Source organism: Hylobates moloch, unplaced genomic scaffold (assembly GCF_009828535.3).
Source record: "Hylobates moloch isolate HMO894 unplaced genomic scaffold, HMol_V3 SCAFFOLD_20, whole genome shotgun sequence".
NCBI lineage: Eukaryota > Metazoa > Chordata > Mammalia > Primates > Hylobatidae > Hylobates > Hylobates moloch.
This window is the reverse complement of record NW_026652295.1, coordinates 50,086,293-50,107,191: the sequence shown is the minus strand read 5'-3', so window position 1 is coordinate 50,107,191 and position 20,899 is coordinate 50,086,293. Positions and strand designations below refer to the sequence as shown.

The 20,899-nt window shown below is 39.1% G+C and overlaps 1 protein-coding gene across 6 annotated transcripts in view; it reads right to left on the bottom strand.

The window, feature by feature from the left end:
* The window catches only part of EFHC1 (EF-hand domain containing 1), a 105,165-nt gene that overhangs the window by 67,952 nt on the left and 16,314 nt on the right, over nt 1-20,899 (bottom strand). For all 6 annotated transcript variants that reach the window (XR_009211241.1, XR_009211242.1, XR_009211240.1 and 3 more), the window contains 3 exons: nt 18,600-18,887; nt 4,010-4,159; nt 2,244-2,436 (listed from right to left, as the gene is read on the bottom strand). Coding sequence is in view for 1 of the 6 variants with exons in the window: in XM_032141598.2 (XP_031997489.1) it covers nt 2,244-2,436; nt 4,010-4,159; nt 18,600-18,887 (631 nt within the window). In the remaining 5 variants the exon portion in view is untranslated. The remainder of the gene's footprint in view (nt 1-2,243; nt 2,437-4,009; nt 4,160-18,599; nt 18,888-20,899) is intronic.

The window sequence follows — 20,899 nt, the reverse complement described above, 5'->3', positions numbered from 1 at the left end:
AAGTTTTCAATACAGGTCACATTGATAAGGCAGAGACAAGCCTGGAATCTGTCATTTAAAGGGATTTAGTTTCAGTGAGACTTTTCATGCCACCTTGAATATATTCCTATTCATTTTCTTTATCTATTGTAAATCTAATGTTTGTTAGCTCTGAACTGCATGGATTTTAGGCTTGTTTAAGCATTCTGAAAGGCCAAAATTAGTATATTAGTCCCATTGTCATTGAACTCTAAGACGGTTCTGTAGAGAACTAATTATAAGAATATGTATAGTAGGTAAAAGCCAAACTATGTTGAACTAGGGCACAGATCCAGTTGTTTCTACTTGAGAATACAAGCTGAATTAGCAGTTATTTTCATTTTTTAAAAAATATATATAATATAAACTTTCCTAATTCTAAAATGATGACAATTTTCACTCCCTTTTATCCTTTTCCCCAATCTCATTCTCCTCTCCTCACATGCAATCATTCTAATGCAGCTATGTGACTGAATGTGTCCTATGTGTACTATGTTTTGCATGTGTTATAGAACTATACATCTAATTTTATGTATTTTTTCCTACACAGCGCTATGTTTTTTAAGATACATCCACTTGTTTTCTGTGTACATCTTGTTTACTGCTTCTAACTACTGTATATTAATCAAAATGTACCTTCACTACATTTTGCTTATCCATTCTCTCAATGATGGAAACCTCCAACTCCTTGCCCACAAATAATACTGCGTTTTTCATAAAAAAGCACCATGCAAGCGAAGCAATACGTACGGACACGTTGAATTTAGCCTCAGACTACACGTGTATTTATAACCTCTAATGTAGACAAACTTCTTGCTCAATACCTGAAAAATTTTTTTTTTTTTTTTTTTTTTTTTTGAGACGGAGTCTCGCTCTGTCGCCCAGGCTGGAGTGCAGTGGTGCAATCTTGGCTCACCGCAACCTCCACCTCCCGGGTTCAAACAATTCTCCTGCCTCAGCCTCCTGAGTAGCTGGGACTACAGGTGCGCACCACCACGCCCAGCTAATTTTTTGTATTTTTAGTAGAGATGGGGTTTCACCATGTTAGCTAGAATGGTCTCGATCTCCTGACTTCATGATCCACCTGCCTTGGCCTCCCAAAGTGCTGGGATTACAGGCGTGAGCCACCGTGCCAGGCCCCAATACCTGAAATTTCTTATATCCTAATTCCCAAAAAATATAGTAAAAATGAAAAAAAAATCAATGAACACATTTACAGAATTCTGTCAGCCACCCAAACATGACAGCTGTCAGTCATTACATGTGACCAAGATGACATTATTCTAAGAGAAATGTAAAAACTACTAAGACAATAACTAAAGCAAGCCTACTCATCCCAGGAAATAGTGAATAGCAGGTATTTGCTGCCATTTTGTTGCACTGCCACTCCCAAACATGGTAGGTAACTTTTTTTCTTTTTCTTGAGATAGGATCTCATCTGTTGCCCAGGCTGGAGTACAGCAACATAATTACAGTTCACCACAGCCTCGACCTCCCAGGCTCAGATGATCCTCCCACCTCAGCCTCCCAAGTAGCTGGGAATACAGGTGTGCGGCACCAAGCACGGCTAATTTTTGTATTTTTTGTAGGGGGGGGGTTCATCACGTTGCCCAGGCTGGTCTCAAACTCCTGGGCTCAAGCAATCCACCCACCTCAGTCTCCCAAAGTGCTGGGATTACAGGAGTGAGCCATCATGCCCAGCCCATGCTAGGTAATTTTAAACCAGCAAAGAATGAGCTGGGTTTGACATAATGCACCTCACCTCTGTGAGTCACAGACATGCCTTTTCCAATCTCAAGTTAAACCACATAGAAACTTCCTGTTTAGGAAGTAGTTGAAGTGAGAAGCAAAGTCAGGAAAGCATATAAAGAAAAGCTAAGCTTTCATTCATATCCTTGAATGAAAACAGGCCTGTTTGAAAAATGCATCAAAAATCTAATATTAAATTGTTTCAGTTCAGAAACCTTGCTCTGCTGCACTTTAAATAAATCTCCCACTGCTGTTTTGGTTTTGTTTCCTTGACCTGGGTACCAGACTGTCTTGGGGGCATGCCTGGACCAAGGGGCAAGTAAAGGAGAAAAGCTGTGGGAAGCCATTTTCTGAGCATCTAAGCAAAAATAGCTAGAGGCTTCCAAGTATAAACGAATTTTGCATACTGATTAAGTAACTCCTTTAAGAACCTAAAAACATCCCAAGTAATAGAGAATAAACTGAATCAAACATACTTGCATTTTCCACCAAAACTTTGGGCATACGCCGGCGGTTCATGAGGAGTGGGAAAGGATCTCTCCCGTCATTCCGTTCGTGGACCTCTCGAATTTCCACCGTATCATCCATAAGATAGTAATGAATGATGTAGGTCCGACATTCACCATACATGCTGTCTGTATCATCCCAGATCGCATAGAATCGAAGGACCTTTGAAGAATCCAAAGTAGTAACTCAAGAATCTTAAAAGTAGGGAGTTCAACTTGGCTACTTTGGCAATTATGTATCAATGATGGAAAGATTAGCTGGAAAGACTATGAAGTAATTTCAGATGGGGTAAATTGAAAAAAAAAGAAATATTCATCAAACATACTAAAACATCTGAAATTATGTACTATATGTCAGCAGCTGGAAAGAATTAAATAATAGGATTATAAGTTTGTGCCAAAAAAGAAGAGCTCACTTTGATCCAAAATATTAGTCAGTGAAACAGAAGCTAAATTAAAAGAGCAATGAAGTTCTTTACATAGTGGTAGATATATATTAATAAAGGTACATGTGAATATGGTTTATATATTAGTATAGAAAAAAATTTTTATTTATTAACCAGTCTTTTTTTGGTCCCATCAACACATATCTTCTAGCAATAATATAAACACAATCTTTTTTTTTTTTTTGGCTAGGCTTCTTCAAATCATGGAAATAAACACAATCTTCAAATACAAAATAATAACAGATATATGACTGATATGAACAAAATCCTTAAAAGACCATGCTAGTGCTAGTTTACATTTTCTGAACTAAAAGGGGTTAAATGTCTAAAGAAAAGGAGCAGCAAAGAAGCACTGAGGGTGATATCTTCCTTTTCTCTCTCCCTTTAGTACAGAAAGGGAAGGATTTAAATCTGCTTATACACATCAGCTCACAAGGGAGAGGATTAGGAAGGTTGGAACAGAGTTGGAAAATGCTCAGAACATTTTGGACTCCAATATTAATATAACATTTAACAAGGAAGCATCTGTAGTGGGGCTTCTGTGAAATTAAACATTTTAACATTAGAACCTACATATATGCATATTTTTGAAATTTCCTAATAATCGATTTATGGTTTTGCAAAGGAGTCTATGAAATTAGCTCATTTTGGCCGGGTGTGGTGGCTCACACCTGTAATCCCAGCACTTTGGGAGGCCGAGGTGGGCGGATCACGAGGTCAGGAGATCGAGACCATCCTGGCTAACACAGTGAAACCCCGTCTCTACTAAAAATACAAAAAAATTAGCCAGGCGAGGTGGTGGGCGCCTGTAGTCCCAGCTACACGGGAGGCTGAGGCAGGAGAATGGCCTGAACCCCGGGGGCAGAGCCTGCAGTGAGCCGAGATCGTGCCACTGCACTCCAGCCTGGGTGAAAGAGCGAGACTCCTTCTCAAAAAAAAAAAAAAAAAAAGAAAGAAATTAGCTCATTTTAAGGGAAAGAAATTGTCAACTGGAAACGTAAGGTGGGAAGCAGATGTAGCTCAGGAATTGTTTTGAGATTTAAATGTTTGGTGAGATTCACAAAACAGCTCCACAACTCCACAATCTTCTTTGGATCTCCATATGAAATGTAGGCATTCTTGTACCTGTAACCCTTGATGAAAGCAGAAAGACAGTACTGTGTCCAAACAGTTCAATTATAGCTGTAATGTTTCAAAATAGTTACCAATACAGCTACCCAAACCTTTTGCCAATAAATATAGGTCACATTTGGAAATAAGCAAGCCTACTGCGGTTCCTATGTCTCTTACCTGTTTGTCAAAGGTGAGAAATTGCTTGAGTTGATCAAAGTCTGATGGGGTGACATACTTACGAAGAGGCTGTTTTCGGAGTTCAGTGTAAGGATCAAGAACCATCTTCTCTGGTGGATTTAATTCAATTCCTTGGCTTTCTAAAAATACCTGAATAATTGAAAGTTAATAATAATCATCTTTCTTGGAGCTTTTTAGAGTAAGTTATAAACTGATGATATAAAAATCAGTGTATAGGCCAGGCACTGTGGCTCAGGCCTACAATCTCAGCACTTTGGGAGGCTGAGGTAGGAGGACTCCTGAAACGCAGGAGTTCACAACCAGCCTGAGCAACATAGTGAGACCCTGTTTCTACAAAAACATCTAAAAGTTAGACTGGTTTGATGGCATTTGCCTGCAGTCCAGGCTACTCAGGAGGCTGAAATGAGTGAGCTCAAGAGGTCAAGGCTGCAGTGAGCCATGATCATGACACTGCACTCCAGCCTGTGTCACAGCAAGACCCTGCCTCAAATAAAGAAAAAAAGAAAGAAAAAGTGTAATAATGATTTCTATGCCATTGCACAAGTTAAACATTAGTTTGCTGCTTGAGCGCGTGTAAGCTGTATTAAGTCTCCAACTAAGCCAACTCCATAATGCAGGTAGTAATTGAGAGTTACCTGAAGTATTTTATATTGTTATATTGCTAGGTATTTGCTAAGCTTGTTGGGAGGCACGATGACAAAATAACTGCTTTTAAATAATTTAAATCAATCAAATTTAGTTAGGTGCCTGTAACAGAGTAAGTCTTAGGATTGCTTACTTTCATATATCTGGAACCTAACCATGGTTTCAAACAATATGTAATTCATATTAGGTCTGGAGGCAAGCTGCACAATGGCCAAATTAGGCTGAAATCATATTCCCAATTTTCTAATTCACTTAAAACAAATACTGTATATGATTAAGTCCCTTCCCCTCACCAAAAAAGAAAAAAAAGAAAGCATACCCACTGGTTATATTAGACCAGAAAACGTTTTAGCAAAATAGGAAAGACAAACCAAGTGCTCAAATTTCACCAGACATTCCCGAAAGGGACAGTGAGAAAGCAAACAACTTGGAAAACATATTTCAGGATATTGTCTACAAAAACCTCCTCAACCTCGCTAGAGAGGCCAACAATCAAATTAAGGAAATGCAAAGAATCCCTGCAAGATTCTATGCAAGGAGATCATCCCCAAGCCACATAATCATCAGATTTTCCAAGGTCAAAATGAAAGAAAGAACGTTAAAAGCAGCTACAGAGAAAGGGCAGGTCACGTACAAAGGGAACCCCATCAAGCTAACACTGGACTTCTCAGCTGAAACCCTATAAGCCAGAAGAGATTGGAGGCCTACATTCAACATTCTTAAAGAAGAAAAATCTTCAACCAAGAATTTCATATCTAGCCAAACTAAGCTTCTTAGCAAAGGAGAAATAAGATCCTTTTCAGATAAGCAAATGCTGACAGAGTTCATTACCACCAGACCCGCCTTACAAGAGATCTTAAAAGGAGCACGAAATATGGAAAGAAAAGGCCATTATCAGCCAATACAAAACACACTTAAGTACACAGACCAGTGACACTATAAAGCCACCACACAAACAAGCCAGCATAATAACCAGCTAACAACACAATGACGGGATCAAATCTACACATATCAACACTAATCTTAAATATAAATGGGCTAAAGGCCCCATTTAAAAGGCACAGAGGCCAGGCATGGTGGCTCATACCTGTAATCCCAGTACTTTGGGAGGCAGAGGTGGGTGGATCACTTGAGGTCAGGAGTTTAGGACCAGCCTGGCCAACATGGTGAAACCCCGTCTCTGCTAAAAAATACAAAAATTAGCCAGGCATGGTGGTACACACCTGTAATCCCAGCTACTCAGGAGGCTGAGGCAGGAGAATCACTTGAGCCTGGGAGGCAGAGTTTGCAGTGAGCTGAGATCACGCCGCTGCACACTAACCTGGGTGACAAAGTGATATTCTGTCTCAAAAAAAAAAACAAACAAAACAAACAAACAAAAAAACCACAATGCAGAATAAGAAGCCGGATAAAAAAGGAAGACCCAGTGGTATGCTGTCTTCAAGAGACCTATCTCACACGCAATGACACCCAAAGGCTCAAAATAAAGGGATAGAAGAAAATCTACCAAGCAGATGGAAAATAGAAAAAAGCAGGGGTTGCAGTCCTAATTTCAGACAAAACAGACTTTAAACCAACAAAGATCAAAAAAGACAAAGAAGGGCACTGTATAATGGTAAAGGATCCAACTCAACAAAAAAACCTAACTATGCTAAATACATATGCACCCAATACAGGAACACCCAGATTCATAAAGCAAGTTCTTAGAGATATACAATGAGACTTAGACTCCCACACAATAGCAGTGGGAGACTTTAACACTTCCCTGACAGTATTAAACAGATCACTGAGGCAGAAAATTAACAAAGATATTCAGGACCTAACTCAACATCGGACAAAATGGATCTGACCTACCTCTACAGAACCTACCACCCAAAAACAACAGAGTATACATTATTCTCATCACCACATGGCACATATTCTAAAATCAACTACATAATCAAACAGAAAACAATTCTCAGGAAATGCAAAAGAACCAAAATCATAGCAAACACACTCCCAGACAACAGCATAATAAAAATAGAAGTCAAAACTAAAAAAACCACTCAAAACCATGCAATTACATGGACATTAAACAACTGTTCCTGAATGGCTTTTGGGTAAATAATGAAATTAAGGCAGAAATCAAGAATTTCTTTGAAAGTAATGAGAACAAAGATACAACATACCAGAATCTCTGGGACACAGCTAAGGCAGTATTAAGACGGAAATTTATAGCACTAAACGCCCATGTCAAAAAGTTACATCTCAAATTAACAACCTAATATCACAACTGAAAGAACTACAGAAGCAAGAACAAATCAACCTCAAAGCTAGCAAAAGACAAGGAATAACCAAAATCAGAGCTGAACTGACAGAAATCAAGACACAAAAAACCATTCGAAAGATTAATGAATCCAGGAGTTGGTTTTTATTAAAAAGATAGGCCACTAGCTAGACTAATGTAGAAGAGAGAAGATCTAAATAAACACAATTAGAAACAACAAAGGGGATGGTACCACTGACCCCACAGAATTATAAGCAACCATCAGAGAATATTATGAACACTTGTGTGCACACACACTAGAAAACCTAGAAGAGATGGATAAATTCCTGGACACATACACTCTCCCAAGACTGAATTAGGAAGAAACTGATTCCCTGAACAGACCAATAACAAGCTCTGAAATTGAATCAGTAATCAATAGACTATGAACCAAAAAAGGCCCAGGGCCAGAGGGATTCACAGCTGAATTCTACCAGATATACAAAGAAGAGCTGGTACTATTTTTTTTTTTTTTTTTTTTGAGATGGAGTCTTGCTCTGTCACCCAGACTGGAGTGCAGTGGCACAGTCTTGGCTCACTGCAAGCTCCGCCTCCTGGGTTCACGCCATTCTCCTGCCTCAGCCCCCAAGTAGCTGGGACTACAGGCGCCTGCCACCACGCCTGGCTAATTTTTTGTATTTTTAGTAGAGACGGGGTTTCACTGTGTTAGCCAGGATGGTCTCGATCTCCTGACCTCATGATCCACCTGCCTCAGCCTCCCAAAGTGCTGGGATTACAGGCGTGAGCCACCGTGCCCGGCCAAGAGCTGGTACTATTCTTACAGAAAATATTCCAAAAAGTTGAGGAGGAGGGATTCCTCCCTAACTCATTCTATCAGGCCAGGATCATTCTGATATCAAAACCTGGCAGAGACATGACAGAAAAAGAAAACTTCAGGCCAATATATCTGATGAACATCAATGCAAATATCCTCAACAAAATATCTGCAAACTGAATCCAGAAGCACATCAAAAAGGTAATCCACCACAATTAAGTAGGCTTCATTTTCAGCATGCAAAGTTGGTTCAACATAAACAAATCAATAAATGTGATCCATCACATAAACAAAACTAGAGCTAGAAACCACATAATTATCTCAATAGCTATAGAAAAGACTTTGGGTAAAATTCAACATCCCTTAATGAGAAAAACTCTCAATAAACTAGGTAGGAGAGGTTCCAAGATGGCCAAATACGAACAGCTCCAGTCTGAAGCTCCCAGCATGAGCGACGCAGAAGACAGGTGATTTCTGCATTTCCAACTGAGGTACTGGGTTCATCTCACTGGGGTTTGTCAGACAGTGGGTGCAGTCCATGGAGCAGGGCAGGGCATTGCCTCACCTGGGAAGCACAAGGGGTCAGGGAATTCCCTTTCCTAGCGAGGAGAAGCTGTGACAGACGGTATCTGGAAAATCAGGACACTCCCACCCTAATACTGTGCTTTTCTAACGGCCTTAGCAAATGGCACACCAGGAGATTATATCCCGCACCTGGCTGGGAGGGTCCCACACCCACAGAGCCTCTCTCACTGCTAGCACAGCAGTCTGAGATCGAACTGCAAGGTGGCAGCAAGGCTGGGGGAGGGGCGTCCACCATTGCTGAGGCTTGAGTAGGTAAACAAAGCGGCTGGGAAGCTCGAACTGGGTGGAGCCCATGGCACCTCAAGGAGGCCTGCCTGCCTCTGTAGACTCCACCTCTGGGGGCGGGGCATAGCTGAACAAAAGGCAGCAGAAACTTCTGCAGACTTAAACGTCCCTGTCTGACAGCTTTGAAGAGAGTAGTGGTTCTCCCAGCATGGAGTTTGAGATCTGAGAACGGACAGACTGCCTCCTCAAGTGGGTCCCTGACCCCCGAGTAGCCTAACTGGGAGACATCTCCCAGTAGGGGCCGACTGACACCTCATACAGCTAGGTGCCCCTCTGAGACTAAGCTTCCAGAGGAAGGATCAGGCAGCAACATCTGCTGTTCAGCAATATTCGCTGTTCTGCAGCCTCTGCTGGTGATACCCATGCAAACAGGGTCTGAAGTGGACCTCCAGCAAACTCCAACAGACCTACAGCTGAGGGTCCTGACCGTTAGAAAGAAAACTAACAAACAGAAAGGACATCCACACCAAAAACCCATCTGTACATCACCATCTTCAAAGACCAAAGGTAGATAAAACTACAAAGATGGGGAGAAACCAGAGCAGAAAAGCTGAAAATTCTAAAAATCAGAGTGCCTCTTCTCCTCCAAAGGAATGCAGCTCCTCGCCAGCAATGGAACAAAGCTGGATGGAGAATGACTTTGATGAGTTGAGAGAAAAAGGCTTCACACAATCAGTAATAACAAACTTCTCCAAGCTAAAGGAGGAAGTTCGAACCCATCGCAAAGAAGCTAAAAACCTTGAAAAAAAGATTAGAGGAACGGCTAACTAGAATAAACAGTGTAGAAAAGTCCTTACATGACCTGATGGAGCTGAAAACCATGGCACAAGAACTACGTGACGCATGCACAAGCTTCAGTAGCCGATTCGATCAAGTGGAAGGAAGGGTATCAGTGACTGAAGATCAAATGAATGAAATGAAGTGAGAAGAGAAGTTTAGAGAAAAAAGAGTAAAAAGAAACGAACAAAGCCTCCAAGAAATTTGGAACTATGTGAAAAGACCAAATCTACGTCTGATTGGTGTACCTGAAAGTGATGGGGAGAATGGAACCAAGTTGGAAAACACTCTTTAGGATATTATCCAGGAGAACTTCCCCAACCTAGCGAGGCAGGCTAACATTCAAATTCAGGAAATACAGAGAACACCACAAAGATACGCCTTGAGAAGAGCAACTCCAAGGCACATAATTGTCAGATTCACCAAAGTTGAATTGAAGGAAAAAAATGTTAAGGGCAGCCAGAGAGAAAGGTCGGGTTACCCACAAAGGGAAGCCCATCAGACCAACAGCGGATCTCTCAGCAGAAACTCTATAAGCCAGAAGAGAGTGGGGGCCAATATTCAACATTCTTAAAGAAAAGAATTTTCAACCCAGAATTTCTTATCCAGTCAAACTAAGCTTCATAAGTGAAGGAGAAATAAAATCCTTTACAGACAAACAAATGCTGAGAGATTTTGTCACCACCAGGCCTGCCCTACAAGAGCTCCTGAAGGAAGCACTAAACATGGAAAGGAACAACCGGTACCAGCCACTGCAAAAACATGCCAAATTATAAAAACCATCAATGCTAGGAAGAAACTGCATCAACTAATGAGCAAAATAACCATCTAACATCATAATGACAGGATCGAATTCACACATAACAATATTAACCTTAAATGTAAATGGGCTAAATGCTCCAATTAAAAGACACAGACTGGCAAATTGGATGAAGACTCAAGACCCATCAGTGTGCTGTATTTAGGAGACCCATCTCACGTGCAGAGACACACACAGGCTCAAAATAAAGGGATGGCAGAAGATCTACCAAGCAAACGGAAAACAAAAAAAAGCAGGGGTTGCAATCCTAGTCGCTGATAAAATAGACTTTAAACCAACAAAGATCAAAAGAGACAAAGAAAGCCGTTACATAATGGTAAAGGAATCAATTCAACAAGAAGAGCTAACTATCCTAAATATATATGCACCCAATACAGGAGCACCCAGATTCATAAAGCAAGTCCTTAGAGACCTACAAAGAGATTTAGACTCCCACACAGTAATAATGGGAGACTTTAACACCCCACTGTCAATGTTAGAAAGATCAATGAGACAGAAAGTTAATAAGGATATCCAGGAATTTAACTCAGCTCTGCACCAAGCAGACCTAATAGACATCTACAGAACTCTCCACCCCAAATCAACAGAATATACATTCTTCTCAGCACCACATCACACTTATTCCAAAATTGACCACATAGTTGGAACTAAAGCACTCCTCAGCAAATGTAAAAGAACAGAAATTATATCAAACTGTCTGTCAGACCACAGTGCAATCAAACTAGAACTCAGGATTAAGAAACTCACTGAAAACCACTCAACTACATGGAAACTGAACAACTTGCTCCTGAATGACTACTGGGTACATAACGAAATGAAGGCAGAAATAAAGATGTTCTTTGAAACCAATGAGAACAAAGACACAACATAACAGAATCTCTGGGACACATTTAAAGCAGTGTGTAGAGGGAAATTTATAGCACTAAATGCCCACAAGAGAAAGCGAGAAAGATCTAAAATTGACACCCTAACATCACAATTAAAAGAACCAGAGAAGAACAAACACATTCAAAAGCTAGCAGAAGGCAAGAAATAACTAAGATCAGAGCAGAACTGAAGGAGATAGAGACACAAAAAACCCTTCAAAAAATCAATGAATCCAGGAGCTGGTTTTTTGAAAAGATCAAAAAAACTGATAGACTGCTAGCAAGACTGATAAAGAAGAAAAGAGAGAAGAATCAAATAGATGCAACAAAAAGTGATAAAGGGGATATCACCACCGATCCCACAGAAATACAACCTACCATCAGAGAATACTATAAACACCTCTACGCAAAAAAAAAAAAAAAAAAAAAGAAACTAAAAAATCTAGAGGAAATGGATAAATTCCTGGACACACACACCCTCCCAACACTAAACCAGGAAGAAGCTGAATCCCTGAATAGACCAATAACAGCTTCTGAAATTGAGGCAATAATTAATAGCCTACCAACCAAAAACAGTCCAGGACCAGACAGATTCACACCCGAATTCTACCAGAGGTATGAAGAGGAGCTAGTACCATTCCTTCTGAAACTATTCCAATCAATAGAAAAAGAGGGAATCCTCCCTAATTCATTTTATGAGGCCAACATCACCCTGATACCAAAGCGTGGCAGAGACACAACAAAAAAAGAGAATTTTAGACCAATATCCATGATGAACATCCATGCAAAAATCCTCCATAAAATACTGGCAAACCGAATCCAGCAGCACATCAAAAAGCTTATCCACCACAATCAAGTTGGCTTCATCCCTGGGATGCAAGGTTGGTTCAACATATGCAAATCAATAAATGGAATCCATTATATAAACAGAACCAAAGACAAAAACCACATGATTATCTCAATAGATGCAAAAAAGGCCTTTGACAAAATTCAACATCCCTTTATGCTAAAAACGCTCAATAAACTAGGTATTGATGGGACGTATCTCAAAATAATAAGAGCTATTTATGACAAACCCACAGCCAATATCATACTGAATGGGCAAAAACTGGAAGCATTCCCTTTGAAAACTGGCACAAGACAGTGATGCCCTCTCTCACCACTCCTATTCAACAGAGTGTTCGAAGTTCTGGCCAGGGCAATCGGGCAAGAGAAAGAAATAAAGGTATTCAATTAGGAAAAGAGGAAGTCAAATTGTCCCTGTTTGCAGATGACATGATTGTATATCTAGAAAACCCTATCCTCTCAGCCCAGAATCTCCTTAAGCTGATTAGAAACTTCAGCAAAGTCTCAGGATACAAAATCAGTGTGCAAAAATCACAAGCATTTCTATACACCAATAACAGACAAACAGAGAGCCAAATCGTGAGTGAACTCCCATTCACAATTGCTTCAAAGAGAATAAAATACCTAGGAATCCAACTTACAAGGGATGTGAAGGACCTCTTCAAGAAGAACTACAAACCACTGCTCAACGAAATAAAAGAGGACGCAAACAAATGGAAGAACATTCCATGCTCATAGGTAGGAAGAATCAATATGGTGAAAATGGCCATACTGCCCAAGGTAATTTATAGATTCAATGCCATCCCCATCAAGCTACCAATGACTTTCTTCACAGAATTGGAAAAAACTACTTTAAAGTTCATATGGAACCAAAAAAGAGCCTGCATTGCCAAGACAATCCTAAGCCAAAAGAACAAAGCTGGAGACATCACGCTACCTGACTTCAAACTATACTACTACAAGGCTACAGTAACCAAAACAGCATGGTACTGGTACCAAAACAGAGATATAGACCAATGGAACTGAACAGAGCCCTCAGAAATAATACCACACATCTACAACCATCTGATCTTTGACAAACCTGACAAAAACAAGAAATAGGGAAAGGATTCCCTATTTAATAAATGGTGCTGGGAAAACTGGCTAGCCATATGTAGAAAGCTGAAACTGGATCCCTTCCTTACACCTTGTACAAAAATTAATTCAAGATGGATTAAAGACTTACATGTTAGACCTAAAACCATAAAAACCCTAGAAGAAAACCTAGGCAATACCATTCAGGACATAGGCATGGGCAAGGACTTCATGACTAAAACACCAAAAGCAATGGCAACAAAAGCCAGAATTGACAAATGGGATCTAATTAAACTAAAGAGCTTCTGCACAGCAAAAGAAACTACCATCAGAGTGAACAGGCAACCTACAGAATGGGAGAAAATTTTTACAATCTACCCATCTGACAAAGGGCTAATATCCAGAATCTACCAAGAACTTAAACAAATTTACAAGAAAAAATCAAACAACTCCATCAAAAAGTGGGCAAAGGATATGAACAGACACTTCTCAAAAGAAGACATTTATGCAGCCAACAGACACGTGAAAAAATGCTCATCATCACTGGCCATCAGAGAAATGCAAATCAAAACCACAATAAGATACCATCTCATGCCAGTTAGCATGGCGATTATTAAAAAGTCAGGAAACAGCAGGTGCTGGAGAGGATGTGGAGAAATAGGAATGCTTTTACACTGTTGGTGGGAGTGTAAACTAATTCAACCATTGTGGAAGACAGTGTGGTGATTCCACAAGGATCTAGAACTAGAAATACCATTTGACCCAGCCATCCCATTCCTGGGCATATACCCAAAGGATTATAAATCATGCTGCTATAAAGTCACATGCACATGTATGTTTACTGCGGCACTATTCACAATAGCAAAGACTTGGAACCAACCCAAATGCCGATCAATGATAGACTCGATTAAGAAAATGTGGCACATATACACCATGGAATACCATGTAGCCATAAAAAAGGATGAGTTCATGTCCTTTGTAGGGACATGGATGAAGCTGGAAACCATCATTCTGAGCAAACTATCGCAAGGACAGAAAACCAAGCACTGCATGTTCTCACTCACAGGTGGGAATTGAACAATGAGAACACTTGGACACAGGGCGGGGAACATCACACAGTGGGGCCTGTCGTAGGGTGGGGGGAGTGGGGAGGGATACCATTAGGAGATATACCTAATGTAAATGACAAGTTAACGGGTACAGCACACCAACATGACACATGTATACATATGTAACAAACCTGCACATTGTGCGCATGTACCCCATAACTTAAAGTATAATAATAAAATAAATAAATAAATAAACTAGGTATTAAAGGAACACACCTCAAAATAACCAGAGCCATCTATGAAAAACCCACAGCCAACATTATATTGAACAGGGAAAAGCTGGAAGCATTCTTCTTGAAAACTGACACAAGAAAAGGATGCCCTCTCTCACAACTTGTATCCAACACAATATTCGAAGTCTTGGCCAGAACAATCAGTCAAGAGAAAGAAATGAAGGACATCCAAGTAGGAAGAGAGAAAGTCAAACTATCCCTGTTTGGAGACAACATGATTCTGTATCTAGAAAACTCCAGAGCCTCGTCCCAAAAACTCCTTAAGTTAATAAACAACTTCAGCAAAATTTCAGGACACAAAATCAATATACAAAAATCACTAGCATTCCTACACACCAACAACAGCCAAGCTGACAGCAAAATCAGGAACACAATCCCATTTACAACTGTCACAAAAAGAATAAAATACCTAGGAATACAGCTAACCAGGGAGATGAAAGATCTCTACAATGAGAATTACAAAACACTGCTTAAGGAAATCAGAGATAACACAAGCAAATGAAAAAACATTACATGCTCATGGATACGAAAAATCAATATCTTTAAAGTCACCATACTGCCCAAAGCAATGTACAGATTCAATGCTATTCCTATCAAATTGCCAATGACACTCTTCACAGAACTAGAAAAAAATACTTTAAAATTCAGTGGTACCCAAAAAGAGCCTGAATAGTCAAGGCAATTCTAAGCAAAAGAACAAAGCTGGAGGCATCACGTTACCTGCCTTCAAACTATACTACAGGGCTACAGTAACCAAAACAGTATGGTACTGGTACAAAAACAGACACACAGACCAATGGAATAGAACAGGGAGCTCAGAAATAAGGCTGCACACCTATAATTATCTGATCTTCAACAAGGTTGACAAAAATAAGCATGGGGAAAGGTGCTGGGAAAACCTGCTAGCCATATGCTAGCCATATATCTTACACCAGATATAAAAATCAACTCAAGATAGATAAAAGACTTAAATGTAAAACCCAAAACTATAAACACCCTGGAAGACAACCAAGGCAACACCATTCTAAACATAGGAATGGGCAAAGATTTCATGACAAAGACACCAAAAGCAATCACAATAAAAGCAAAAATTGACAAATGGTATCTAATTAAACGTAAGAGCTTCTGCAGAGCAAAAGAAAGCATCAACAGAGTAAAAAGACAATCTAAAGAACGGGAAAGAAATATTTGCAAACTATGCATCTGACAAAGGTCCAATATGCACCATCTATAAGAAACTTTAATTTGCAAGAAAAAAAGCAAAGAACCCCGTTAAAAAGTGGCAAAGGACATGAACAGACACTTCTCAAAAGAAGACAGACACACAGCCAATAAGCATATGAAGAAAAAAGCTCAACATCATTATGATTAGAGAAATGCAAATCAAAATGACAATGAAACATCATCTCATACAAGTCAGAATGGCTATTATTAAAAAGTAAAAAAAAAACAGGTGCTGTCAAGGTTGTGGAGAAAAAGAAATGTTTATACACTGTTGATGAGAGTATAAATTAGTTCAACCATTGTAGAAAGCAGTGTGGTGATTCCTAAAAGACCTGAAAACAGAACTAGAATTACCATTTGACCCAGGAATCTCATTATTGGGTATATACCCAAAGGAATATAAATCATTCTGCCGTAAAGACGTATCCACAAGTATGTTCATCACAGCACTATTCACAACAGCAAAGACATAGAATCAACCTGAATGCCCATCAATAGTAAACTGGAAAAAGAAAATGTGATACATATACACATACATATACATATACATGAAGGTGCCAGATTGTTTTCATTTTTGTGTTTTTTGTTGGTGATTTTGCTGTTTAAAGGGTCCCAATGCCTAGTGCTGAAGTGCTATTTCGTGTTCCTAAGCACAAGAAGACTGTAACACACCTCATGGAGAAAATGCATGTCTTAGATAAGCTTTGTTCAGACATGAGTTATAGTGCTGTTGGGTGTGAGTTTAATGTTAATGAATCAACCGTATATATTAAATAAGGTGTCTTTAAACAGAAACATACATAAATCAAACTTATGTATTGATCAGTTGACAAAAATGTGGCCAGAGATTGGTAGGAACCTAACCCTGTATTTCCTCTAAGACCAGTGGTTCAGTATTCACTAATTCAGTGTTTGTGGTGACTTTACAGTCCTAATTACTGTGAATAATGAGAACCGACTATAAATAGATTAGGTCAAATGCTCAGTGATTAACTTGCAAATGTTCAAATTGCCCATAAAAACACAACTGTAAAAATAATTATTATGAAAACACAACTGTAAAAATAATTGTTAATACATTTATGTTTAGATAACATTTTATCATTTCTCACTGTTGGTACAATTGTGAAACTGCCTATGATATATAAGACCTCAGACACCTAAAAAGCAAAGAGATAAAAATATGTTGGAATGGGAGAATATCTCAAAGATGGTCTAGCACCTCTACTTTTGAAGCTATTTTTCTCTATTGCTTTGGAATGGCACTGATGCCATGGCTCCTTTCTTTACTTCCTTCAGGCCTCTATTCATATGTCATCTTACCACTGAGGCATTCTCTGATCTGGCTCTATAAAGAGCCCCTCAACTTCCATTCCCTTTACTTAGCTTTATTTTCCTCCATTGCTGTTATCATCATCTGACATATAACCAATCTATTTATTTGCTATTGTTTATCTCCTCCAAAAAGATTGGAACCTCTATAGGGGCAAGTCCTTACATCTGGCACCTAGAACTGTGCATGGAACAAATCAGGCATGCAAATAAATATTTGTTAAACAAACCACTAAATGATAACAATAATGGATTCATAGGAGCTCAGTGCATGGTAAAAATTAGTCACATATAGCACTAGGTATCCTGGAATAAGGACATGAAATACTTCAGAAACTGTATCTTTGCTGCTAGAAATATTTTTTGAACTAAGACAAATTTGGAATTGACTTCCTAATTCCTACACTTTGTAGTAAAGAAAGGCCATCTATATCTTCTATGCATGTAACTTTAAGAAAAGTTTCCTTTGTATTAAAAAATCCAAACTTATGTGGAGAAATAGGAACACTTTTACACTGTTGGTGGGACTGTAAACTAGTTCAACCATTGTGGAAGTCAGTGTGGCTATTCCTCAGGGATCTAGAACTAGAAATGCCATTTGACCTAGCCATCCCATTACTGGGTATATACCCAAAGGACTATAAATCATGCTGCTATAAAGACACATGCACACGTATGTTTATTGTGGCACTATTCACAATAGCAAAGACTTGGAACCAACCCAAATGTCCAACAACGACAGACTGCGTTAAGAAAATGTGGCAGATATACACTATGGAATACTATGCAGCCATAAAAAATGATGAGTTCATGTCCTTTGTAGGGACATGGATGAAACTGGAAATCATCATTCTCAGTAAACTATCGCCAAGGACAAAAAACCAAACACCGCATGTTCTCACTCATAGGTGGGAATTGAACAATGAGAACACATGGACACAGGAAGGGGAACATCACACTCCGGGGACTGTTGTGGGGTGGGGGGAGGGGGGAGGGATAGCATTAGGAGATATACCTAATGCTAAATGACGAGTTAATGGGTGCAGCACACCGACATGGCACATGGATACATATGTAACAAACCTACACATTGTGCACATGTACCCTAAAACTTAAAGTATAATAATAATAAAATAAATCCAAACATGAAATAAAGAAAGTAGAGGACTTTTTACATATAGAAGAGGTTTTTTCATTTAAAAATGGTTTTATTTCAGAAATTCTTTAGATGGTAAGCTTTCCTAGAATATAGAAAGTATCATTTACCAAAAATATATGAGCTACACAAAAAATTTTAGGCTCATATCTGCTAATAGAAGTAGTGCTATTTTCATAAACTCACACTTAAGATAAAACGTTTAATCCCTCTTCCATACTTCCATCCCAGCAGAGGTGCTATTCCCCTACTCCCTGTTTGAACTGCCATTTTAACCTGATTTCTTACCAAATTATTCAGCTATGATGAGAGTTTGATTTTGAGTCAATAAGTATTAATATCATTCTGAAAAAATTATGTTACTACTGGTGTTGGCACATATTAGCACATACACACATGCAAATACCTAGCCAACCATAATAATTCATGCAGGACAGATTACCAATGTCCTCCCCTTACCCTAATAAAAGAAATGTATCCTTCTATAAATTAGAATGATGCCTCAGACCCCACAACTTTCAAAAATATATGCTATACCTGTGTGAATTGGTCACAGTCAACAATGCGGAAAGTTCTGCCATAAATTGTGATGTTTATTCCTCGATTTAGGTCTTTCCAATGGTAATGGTCACCCCGGTCATTCTTGGCTAGCCGCTGGCGTTTTATTAACTTGCCTTGAGGGATTCCAGAATTTTCTACAACAGGCTCTATGACAGACATGCTGTCATCTTCTAGATAATAGTAAATGTTCACTTGACGGATCCTATACTGTTCCTCAGTTGACATAGGAACATCTTCTTGGAAATAGGCATCAAATTTCAGTACCTATAACATGCAAGGAAAGGAGAAATGGTGTACTATTAGCTTGTCATAGTCATCTGAAAAATATCAAGTACCTTCCTGAAAACAGAACCACACAGGGAGATTTTAACACTCATCACTCCTATCATGTAAATCTTGATACTCTAAAACTACAGACACTGCAAACTATAGTCCATGGGACAAACCTGCCACCTGTTTTTTTTATGACCTGCAAGCTAAGAATGGGTTTTACACATTTAAATGGTCTTAAAAATTTAAAAAAATATTTCATAACACATGGAAATTATAAAAATTTAAATTTTCAATCCACAAATAATTATGTAAATAATTTATGCTTTTTTGTTAACAGCTACTCTCCCATTACAAGGGAAGAGTTGAATAGTTGAGACAGAGATACACAGACTAAATTGTGTCCTCCTCATCCCCAAAATTCCTATGTTGAATCCCTAACCCTCAATGTGACTATATTTGGAGACAGGATCCTTAGGAAGTAATTAAGGTTAAATGAGATCTTAAGGATAGAGGTATGCCACTTTTAAGTCTAATCCCATAGAACTGGTGGCCTTAGAAGAGAAGAAGAAGAGAAAGAGAGTTACTTCCCTCCCCTAACTCTCACATGTACACACCAAGGTAAGGCCACATGAAGACACAGCAAGAAGACCGCTGTATGCAAGCCAGGAAGAGAGCCCTCACCAGAATTCAAACCAGCTGGCACCTTGATCTTGGACCTCCAACCTCCAGAACTGTGAGAAAATAAATTCTATTATTTAAGCCACTCAATCTGTGGTATTTTGTTGTGGCAGACTACGCAGACTAAAACCACTGCAATGGCCAAAATATATGCTAACTGCCCCTTTACAGAAAAAGTTTGTTGACATCTGCTTTAAATACTCACAATGTGTATAAATTATTTATTGCATATGTTCCTTGGTGAGAATACATCTTAAAGGACTTAACTCTACTTGCTTCACCTCCATGTCAGAAGTCCCTCCCAGAACTTCTGGGAAGAGTAAAAAATCTTGGGTAAGATTGCGATTTTTGGTTTCAAACTGAAAATGAAGGCTTAATTGCACTTCTTTAGAAGTGTAGTCCTTTGTAAATGTATATTAATTACATTCATTATTATAGACTTTATATGAATGACTTTCACATCATCAATCCGCTATAGAATCTTTGAAGGGTGTGTACATACCCTCATCATCAATCCACTATAGAATCTCTAAAAGATGTGTAAATACCCTCATTGTGCTCAGGAACATATATATTACATCGAGCAAACCATTGGTCCTCTGGGGAGCATCATCATCAATGTGAAGTCAAAATGGTATCAATATATAGATTGCACATTTAAAAAACATAAAACATGCCAGGCGCGGTGGCTTATGCCTGTAATCCCAGCACTCTGGGAGACCGAGGCAGGCAGATCACCTGAGTTAAGGTGTTTGAGACCAGCCTGGCCAACATGGTGAAACCCCGTCTGTACTAAAAATACAAAAATTAGCCAGGCTTGGTGGTGGGCAAATTTAATTCCACCTACTTGGGAGGCTGTGGCAGGAGAATCATTTGAACCCAGGAGGTGGAGGCTGCAGTGAGCTGAGTTAGCGCCACTGCACTCCAGCGTGGGTGACAGAGTGAGACTCCATCTCAAAAAAATAAAAAATAAAAAGCATAAAACAATATTATAAAAAGCATATGTTAACATGCTTTGGGATTTTTAAATCTCTGTTATTTTGTCTCGGTTTTTAATGTGTCTTTTCAAGGAGAGAAAGTATTAGAATGGGATTCTAAGCAGGCAAGATAGTTTACCCAAGCTTCTACTAGAATAAGAGGAACAAATCAAGAAGATCCTAAATGAAACACAAATATGGCTTGATAAATGGAAAGATGAAATAATTCTATACACGGGCACTGTTGCTAAAAAAAAAAAAAAGGGTAGCGTAACTACTGTGGAAAAACAAGATAAAAACCAAGAGAACTGGCAAGTGCATACAAGTGCATAGGAGAAATGTGAATAT